Source organism: Thalassophryne amazonica, chromosome 18 (genome assembly GCF_902500255.1).
Source record: "Thalassophryne amazonica chromosome 18, fThaAma1.1, whole genome shotgun sequence".
NCBI classification, from domain to species: domain Eukaryota; kingdom Metazoa; phylum Chordata; class Actinopteri; order Batrachoidiformes; family Batrachoididae; genus Thalassophryne; species Thalassophryne amazonica.
The window spans coordinates 67035294-67045264 of NC_047120.1; the positions used below are offsets into that span (position 1 = coordinate 67035294).

At 41.0% G+C, this 9971-nt stretch overlaps 1 protein-coding gene across 1 annotated transcript; it reads right to left on the reverse strand.

Moving 5' to 3' along the window:
* Positions 1 to 422: 422 nt before the first annotated feature.
* LOC117531281 (retinol-binding protein 3-like) lies at positions 423 to 8468 on the reverse strand. The gene is made up of 4 exons (XM_034194307.1): positions 7079 to 8468; positions 3192 to 3382; positions 2781 to 2923; positions 423 to 1167 (listed from the first exon to the last, which is right to left on the reverse strand). Exons 1-4 carry the CDS (start codon positions 8270 to 8272, stop codon positions 848 to 850), a joined length of 1848 nt encoding a protein of 615 aa, XP_034050198.1. The 5' UTR covers positions 8273 to 8468; the 3' UTR covers positions 423 to 847.
* Between the last annotated feature and the right edge of the window lie 1503 nt (positions 8469 to 9971).

Sequence of the window (9971 nt, forward strand, 5' to 3'; positions counted from 1 at the left end):
CACAAATTATTGATTTCTCTCCTACTCTATTTATGTAAACATAAATTGAACACATGCTTTATATTAAATATTTTAATTTCCTTATTGTATCTCACCACTGGACACAACTCAAGTGTCTTCAAATGAAAATAAGTTGATCATGTGAAGGAGATAAAATATTTAGCAATCACAGTGAAGACATTATGGTTCTACAACAGCAGCCAGTACTGTTACACACAATTCAAAGTATCAGCTCCAGCAAGTACATTTACACACATTTCAAAGCAGAGGTGGGATGAAATCACTCTCAAGTCATGAATCAGCAAGTCTCAAGTCATAATGACTACCAGTTGTTTGCAAGCTGACTTGAGATTTGACTTGGGACTTGCAGATTGATGACTGAGAATGACTTGACAGTGAATTCGTCCCACCTCTGTTTCAAAGTATCAGCTCCAGCAAGTACATTTACACACATTTCAAAGTATCTGCTCTAGTAAATTAATATCTATCTTGGTTTCAGTTGATCTATTTGTCGATTTTGTTCCTTTATACTTTTTAAAGGCTTTCTTAATCACATAATTCAACAGGAGCACATTCACACCCACTTATATAAAGAATTTGCTTTTCTGTGTTATTTTAACTCCCTAACAGCAAATTTTCTCTTTGAGAGTAACATCTAAGAGACAACAGAATATAACTAAATTCAGCTTCAAAACCTTTCCTCTGCATTATTATCTGGCTAAAAGTCTATATATTCAGAGAACAACAGATTACACTTAATGCTTTATTTGTAATACTTCATAAACAACTCTTAGTTCTGATCTTGGAACCATTGGGAAGTTAAATCATTACTGGGTTTGAGATTCACTCAGCCTGTGAGGTGTTTGCTGAGGATGCCTTGAGCAGTTTCTAGGGCAGCGTTAGCTGAAATGGGAATATGGGGCGCCACACCAGCGCCCTCCCAGGCCGGACCAGCTGCAGTATCGGAGTGGACGGTGGGGATGCTGAGGAAGATATCCGTATCGCCAACACGGAATGTCTTGGGTGGGTGGGTTGCCCCGGCGGTGGTTTCGCCGACGATCATTGCGCGGCCGAGCTTCTTCATGATGTAAACAAACTCCTCAGCGGCGCCGGCAGTCGCGCCACTAGTCAGGATGATCAGGCCGTTTTTGGAACCGTAGCTTTTGCCTGAGAAAGAGGATGAAGTCAGAAAAGGGAATAAAATAGCAATGACAACAAGTGGAAATGGTTGAAGAAAGGAGGAGGACGAGGTTGGAGGACATGATGATACAGAACTATAAAAGGCTATGTAAAAATGGGCCAAGAAGATAAAAAGCAAAACCTCAAGGTCAGCCATTCCCAGATGTAAGAACACTGCAGCCAACTTTGAAATTTGAAAATCTTCTCTGGCCCAACCAAACCTTGAATCACAATTTGTATAGAGGGTTTTCAATCACGTGACCGATTTGCTGCAGGACAGGTGCCGTCTCCATTCTGGATTACAAGGAGGCTGACGCGTGATAGAAAAATGAAGAGAATGTCCGGTTATTACGAGGCTTTAAATCCTCGAGATAAAGCTATTTATCGTGATAGATGTGTAGCAGTTGGTTCAGTGGATCCGTATCTTATACCAGATACTGAGTTTAGTGTTAATGTAACGAACTGGCCGACCGTGTCACACTGCGATATTGTGAACTAGGAAGCTGCCGACCAGGTCAGCCTCGCCGGCCTCCTGCAGAGCATCACAGCGGAGCTCTGAAAGCGGAGGTCGTCTTAAAGTCCTGAGTGATTTCTCTCACCAGGCGCTGGAAGGGCAGCTTGTGGATCAGCAGTTTGGTGCTCGAGGACCACAATGCAAATAAGCATCCGTATTGGAAGCGTTCTTGTGTTATCCTCTGCAGTATTTTTATGTATTGTTATATAATTTTATTGCCGAATAAAATAAAATAAAATTCTGGGAGCAGTGGATTTCTGTTAGTGGCGGATCTCTCACAGTGCCACGGTGCCGTGAGGCTTCTTCACACCGACGTTGAAACTTCTGCAATTGTTCGCCAAATGCACAAAGTGTAATCACAGCGGCCACCGCGTCGTAATCCAGAATGGCCGCGGGACACAAAATGACGTGACCGATACGTCACATGAAAACCCTCTATAGTGATCCCCAGGACTGATGGTATCAAGATTCATGCGTGGAGAGCATTCTGATGATTTTCTGACCAAATTGTTCAATGAATGTTTCTGAAATTTGGTAAAGATGATCCTTGGGGCACAGTCTGGACATGGTAAGATGAAATTTTCTGATTAAATACCTGAGGGCCCCCCAGGGCCCCCAAGAAGGGCAAAAATGCCAGACTGTATAATTTATAGAAGAAAACCTTTTTCTCTACTTTTGCATAACAATTATATGGGAAGCTGCCTATAGATTAAAAAACCAAGAAACACATTGTTCCTGAATCATTCATCATCAATCATTCATTGTTTTAATTTTTAATTATTAGCTAGTGATGGTGTGTTGTTTTTATTGTTTTGTTTTGTGCAGCACTTTGTTGGTGTTAAAGTGTTAAAAATGTTTTTATTCATTAATTTTTGATACCCGCTTACTCCAACTAAGGGTCACGAGGGGGGCTGGAGCCTATCCCAGCAGTGACAGGGTGAGAGGCGGGGGACACCCTGGACAGGCTGCTAGTCTTTTGCAGAGCATTATTTATTATTATTATTATTATTATTATTTTTATATCCTCCAGTACTTTCTGCACTTCATTGGCCACTCGTCTTTTTGATTTCATTTCCAGTGAAATTACCAGTGAGTTCAGAGAGGGTCCAGAGCTCAGTGGTGGTTCCAGATGGTCTGTCATACAGCTTGTCCAACAAGACCTGTTTGTCTGTGTCAAAGAAGTAAGAACAGAAGCCTGCGATGGCTGTTGTTGGACCTCCAAGGTTGTTCCTGAAAATACAGTTGGATACAAACAAATTTCAAATTTTCACCTCCATGGAAAATGCCTTGAACATTCCTTTTTTGTTGTTGTTTTGACAGTCATAAAAATGAATAAAATAGAAGTTGCACAAACAAGCAAAAAAGCTAAATCATTGTTAAATCAAATGTAGACTGGTACCACATTGACTGCACGTCCTGTGCACATTTACTGATGAGCTCGAGCCAATTTGTCAGATAGACACAATACGTTTTGGCCTCCGTCAGTAGGATTACCCACCTGAGGTCGATGATCATAGCATCAGTGTTGACAACTTTGTTCCAGACATGCTCAACGATAATCTGTGCAATGGGCTTGACCTCCTCGAAGTCTCCAAACATGTCGAAACGCAGGTAGCCGATGTTGTTCTCGAGCACATCGGTCTGGAAGGAGACTTTGATCAGCTCGATGTACATCTCTGGAGAATAATTCTGGCAAGAAAAACAACCCACAGGTCACATCTCGATACAGATTTCAGCAAGAGGTTTACTTAGGATGCTGCGTTCTATCAGCACCATACACGGCTGTCTGTGTGCACAGAGTGCGCACAGTAATGCACGCGGAAAAATGTGCATGCAGCGTGTACAGATGTGCATGCATCATCCCACATAGACCCCAAGGTGTGTGTGTGTGTGTGTGTCTCATCCACCTGTTACATATGGAGTCATGTGTTCTTAAAGAAATACACAGGAGATAAACCGTTAACATCTTTAAATATGCCCAACAAATTTTAATTCTGTGTACAAGGAGGCTGTGGGTCTCTGCGTTGGTGAAACAACAGTCTGTCAAGCGCAGTAAATTAACACCAAGGTTTTGTTAGATATACGAGGTCTGTGAGAAAAGTATCCAACCTTTTTATTTTATGCAAAAAATATATGGATTTGATTCATATGTTTTTACGTCAGCCAAGCTTGAACCTTTGTGCGCATGTGTGAGTTTTTTCACACCTGTCGGTTGCGTCATTCGCCTGTGGGCAGGCTTTGTGTGAGCACTGGTCCACCCCTCTCGTCGTTTTTTCATTGCGAGGAAAATGGCGGAATGATTTGGGCTTTGTTCCATCAGACTAACTGTTAGAGACAGGCAGGTGGAAACCATCTTGTCCTCTGACACTTGTCCCAACTTGTCCTCTGACACTCCAAAACGGAGGTGTTCTTTGTCTCGCTCCATCAGCGAATCCGTCGTGACGCGCAAAGCCTCCGCACGGCTTTCCATGACAAAATCTCTTATTAAAAGTGAAATCTGCCGGAAAATGGCTGATGTCCAGCTCTTGTGATAACCAGAGAAATTGCACACGATGGTCCCACATCCACACAGCCATCCGTTTAGAAATGAAATGGTCGTTTCTGCCTGTCGATCGCAGCCCGGAGCGCGGCGCGCTGTGCGCCATTGTGGGCCGTCCTTAAAGCGGTAGTAACACTCCTTAATCTCTGTGAAGCCCATTAAAATTTTCACTGAAAGCCATGTGAATTTTCTGAATGGTTTCCAGCTGCCTGTCTCTAACAGTTTCTGAAAAAATTCTGATGGAACAAAGCCCAAATCATTCCGCCATTTCCTCACAATAAAAAGACGACGAGAGGGGTGGACCAGTGCTCACTCAAAGACTGCCCACAGGCGAATGATGCAACCGACAGGCGTGAAAAAACTCACGCATGCGCACGAAGGTTCAAGCTTGGCTGATGTAAAAACATATGAATCAAATCCATATATTTTTTGCATAAAATAAAAAGGTCGGATACTTTTCTCACAGACCTCGTATTTCTGTGTTCAATTCTGGTTTTCTGTATTTGTTTTCTGTACTTGTTTTGGTATTAAGGTAGTTATTTTATTTAGGATTATACTTTTAGTTTTCATTCTTATTCTCACTTTCCTTTGATCTCTCTTGGTATGTGCATGTAGAACCGGATTTAACCACTTAGGTTACAATTATAAATCATATGCATCCTGTTATTGCGGGGCCTCGGGCAGGGGGGTGGACCTCCCTTGAATGCCCACGGGGGGCCAATAAGAGAAGGATTTTGCGAAATAAGGTCCGCCTCTGTCACGCATATGTAATCCTGTATAAAAACTGTTTGCATCCATTGTTCTTGGTTCTGTAAGAGCGGATCTTGTCTGTAAGAGAAGTTCTTGCAGGGCCCAGGCCTGGTTTTTTTTTTTTTTTTTTTTTTGCTGTGACTTTGATTAAATTTAAAAGTGTGGAATAGTACGAGTTTGTACTTTGTTAGGGGCAGTATTACGGAAAGAAATGGGGAAAGAAATAACAGTTTCAAACTTGCAAAATACAGATACAGTCAGCACCTGCTAAATTTCTGTTTCGCCTTGATAAACCATGTTGGGTGTGCAAAGTACCTCACCTATTTACATGCTACCTCCCAGAGTTTTGTGCACTCACATGGACAAACCACCATGGACAAACCCCAAATTGCATATTCATAAAGGCAAATGCGCTAAAGGAATTATACCTGCTATTTTGTATATTTAAAAGATGCAGCCCTCAGCACGCTGTCTTAATAAATTAGGCCTGAAGTCTTTATTGAGAATAAGTCCTACACAGGTCTTGAGGCCCAATGGTTGCTTATAACTGTAGTATGAAGCTGACTTCTCCTGGACAAGATGCCAAGCCATCGCAGGTTCATTCCCCAGCCAAAGCCACAGCTGGGTGGAATAAGACAATGCAGATGAAGTGTCTTTTCCAAGGACACAGACAGGTAGAGTGTCCAAGGACTCAAAGCCAGGTCTACATATTGGTAGCCTAGCTCTTATCCCACTGAGCTATCTGCTCTACATTGGTATTTTGGGATCCTCACCAAGAGAGAAGTCATTTATTTACTGTTTCAGTAAACCAAGAGTCTTAAGTTTTCCAATGAGCCCAAAGTTCACTTTCATTTATTGGAATAATTTGATCTGAACCAAAATGTGGACATAGATGAGTAGCATGACCAGGAATCAAACCCAGAGCTACATATTGGAAGGTTGCCCAACTCCTATCCCACTGATCTACCCACTCTTTATCTCTTTATAGAGGCAGACAATTTACTAAACTTAGCTTTTTGCTTTTGCCTTCATGCCATTTTGATTGTGTTCAATATTGTGGTGAGAGTTATGCCGTATAGTTGAACTGATATTAAATGACAGGTATTTGTGGCGATATGAAAGGCGGAAGTCCCTGCTTGTGCAGTGGGAATGAAATGTCAAAGTCATTGCTGATCACATTGAGATGAGGCTCAGGTTAGTTTAGACCACTTTGACAATAAGTCAAAGCAGGTAGCTGCTTATGAAATGGTATTTTTTATAACGTGATTTAAAGTAATCGAAAGCTCTAACAGACACTACAACTGGGATTCACCCTTTTACCACATTAATAGGCAAATTCATTGATTACGAAACCCAACTACAATTGTCTTTGTTCTTGTATGTTCTACGCCAGTTTTTGTTGTTGATCTACTGTATGTTTGTGGTGTTTAATTCAATATATGTAATTCAACTGCAGTTTTGTCTTGAGTTGCCACATTAAGTTGCTAAAAGCACGTCAGTATGCAGTTCTATCATAAAAAAAACCACTTAAATGTACACAACTAACAAAATAAAACAAAATACTGTGTTAAAACATTAGTGCTGTTCATGTTGTATAGTGAAAAAAAATAAAAGTTGTGAGAGACTTCGGGCCACATGTTGTTTTTGTTCCACTCTGGGTTTTATAGGTGGAGAGCAAATTTTAACTCAATCGGATAAGATTTAGAGGTCCCCCAGAGTGACACATTTTCTTCCCCCTCCGCTGGCAAGGCAACGTCACCCTAATGGGAGAAGACTCTGATGCCATTATTTTTTCTTTTACAGGTACATGTGATGGCTTCTAATTGCAAAAAGTGGTGGTTGACTGGTCACCCAGAGGAGAACATTACTGGAAGTCGTCTTACCGTTTTTGCTTGTTTGGGGAAAATTGTTGTTTTGTGGGGGACCCCTAAACAATATCCAAATACAATAAAATTTGGTTCAGATCTTTTATTTTATTAGTGGAAGAACAACATGTGGCTCAAAATATTTTGTAACATTTGACATTTTGAACAGGTCTATTAAACATAAGCAGTTACTCTCAATGAAAAACAATCATTTATATGCAAAAGTCTCACCAGTGGTGGCAGGGCTGGGGTGTCGCTAGTAGTCTTCAGGGTCTTGACCCCAGACAGCCTCTTCAAGTCATCAGACAACTTTGCCTCTAAACTGTCCTTGGAGACGACCATGCTGTACTCCCCACTTGCCAGAAGCTCTTTCAGCTTTGCGGCAACATCAGCTCCGACATCCTCAAAGGCATAATTTTCTGCAATCAGGGTAGCAGATCCTTCAATGATGGCTGGGACCTGGGTACGGAGGTTGATGAGCTTAATGGCAGTCGCTAGGGCATCTTCTGCATTGACCTCAACATCTGGTGTTACTCCTACAACCTCCCAGGTGGAGCCAGTGATGGGGTTGATGGACATGGCAGTTGGCACTGATACATAGAAATCTGTGCCACCCACTTTGAATTTGTCAAGTTTCACAGAGCCTCCAGCAGTCTTCTCACCCACTATGGTGGCCCTATTGAGGTTCTTGAGGCAATAGACGACATCCTCAGCGATGTCCCTTGTGTTTTTACTGGTAAGGATGATGAGTGGTTTGCTTAAGCTGTATCTCTGCCCCAGCAGAGAGGGTAATGACCAGAGATCAGTGGTGGTGTTTGAGGGACGATCGTAAATAGAGTTGATGTGAATAAGAGGCTCGGCTTCCGTAAAGTAAGACACAATGTAGGGGATTCCTGTTATGTCCCCTGTGCTGGTGTAGCGCAAATCAAAGATCAGGCCGGAAGTGGGTAAGATTTTATTCCATACCAGGTCCAACAGCAAAGCACCAACCTTGTCAGCAGCCTCTTCTCCAAGGATGTGATCAATCCTCAGGTAACCAATGTTGCCCTCGAGAATGTCAAGTTTGATTGAAGTCTGGAGGACAGCGGCAAGCTGCTCAGGTGGCAATGGAGGCATCTTTGGGGGCACCACAGGGGTATAGTTAGGCTCATAGGTGATTTTGAGGCGTGGGTCACCGACCGTTTTTTGGATTCCATCACTGAGGGTGTTAGCAAAGGATTCCAAATCTGCTGTATTTAGAATCTCCACATTATCTTTGACTGCTTCAATTGCCTCTTTCATCGCCTCCAGCTTCTCTGGAGAGCAGTAATTGTCTACGATGATCTTCACCAACTCCACGATGATGCTAGGAGAAACTGCAGCATGGATGATGAGAACATTTCCCAGAACGAGCAGAAATGTTGCCAAAAATAAAGCTTTTGCCATTTCTGATTGTTCAGGCAGACGTGGATCAATGAGGCAGTCGTTGAGCAAAACCTCCTTCTGTACAGAGGTTCTTGTTCAAGTGGTTCCGTTTTGGCTGCAAGGTTTCTGTTAACACACGTAAGAGGATTTAACCCACAATAAACCTCTAATCGTATTATCCTGGCTGCATTTGTAAGTGAGTAACAACCTTGCCAAGGTTTCCAAAGATACTGGGGTTATATTAAAACCAAGTATTTCGAGAACCTTTTTTTAAGCTCCTTGTGTCAATTAAAGTGGACATTGTAATTGACAAATATCTGGAAAGAGATGTTGGGATAATTCACCTTTCCTCCACTGAGACCTGTTGTTGTCAGTATGTAAGTGGAAAAGTCCTAAAATTCTGCCATGTTACAGAAATACTGTGAATCTGATGTGCAACTACTGCAAAACAACTCAAAATAAGCAATGACAGCATGATATGTGGATTCTTTATTGCTTTAAAAAATGTAACATTTAATTGCAATATGTCAACTCAATAGGATATGAGTAGCTGCAACATTTATGTTAGGTTTGTTTGCCAACTATTCCCCCTAGTGGTCATTATTTGTAGGTATGGGGGAAAAAAAAACACCATGGACATAATAAGTGAACAATGACTTTGAAAATTACAATGACTTAATATACATTTACATTTGACATCAAATAATATAATAATCACTAAAATAACTTTAAACTGACAGCATGTAAACAGTAAACTAACGTAGCACAAAAGTGAGAGATGGTTGATATGTTCTTAAGAAAAGATGCAACATTCAGTAATATAAATATATTACATACATAGTCTAATAGACGCATGTGTTCATGCATCTGTAGGTCATTGATTTGTACCTGATTATTAACATGATGATAACATAGCATTTCCACATACTGCATACTTGCATTTTGAGTTTTGCATTTAAAACACATGGAAGCAAATATTGTATTTTGCAAGAATACATTAAAAAGTACAATGTTTCCAAACTATATGATTCTAATGCATCTAAATTATTTTATATTTTCCAAAAATCTATGCTTTTAGAAAGTGAAATCTTGCAGCGCATGCACACTTATTAAAAACTTTCTTTGTTGACTATTAAATGCAAGTTTTATATATTTCAGCTGCAGCAACTAGATGAAGCTTTTGTTGTTGGTGGTGTCTTGAAGAAAAATTGAGCTGATTAGCAATTCCGTATTATTATTAATTAGAGTTTTCCTGGGCCATGGTCAGGTCTGACTGAAAGGATGAGCTGATGCTGCCCTCTGCAGTATTGAACATCTCACTGAGCTGCTTTGGTTCCTGGCTGTACTGGGTTGTGTTGTGTCGCACAAAATAAACTGTACAACTTTCTGCCATGACACCAAATCTATATTATACCCTTCATGTTCACACTACAATCAGCTCTGTTGTTAAGTTGCTACATCCCAACCACCTTCGGTCCTTCGGTTTCTTTTAATACGTCAAAACTTTTCATTTTTCTTTAATTTATAATTATTTTAGTTGTATACAGTTTCATGCACACCAAGTTATTTTAAAATTGGCTTGCTCTCCCCTTCCTATCCAGAAGCTCTTCAAAATGTCACAATCCAAACCTTCCAAGTTACAAAAATCCTGTTGACAAACAAATCTACAATCTTGAGTGGTTTGTGATATTTGCTCTGATGCCAAAGTCATGTGACTCTC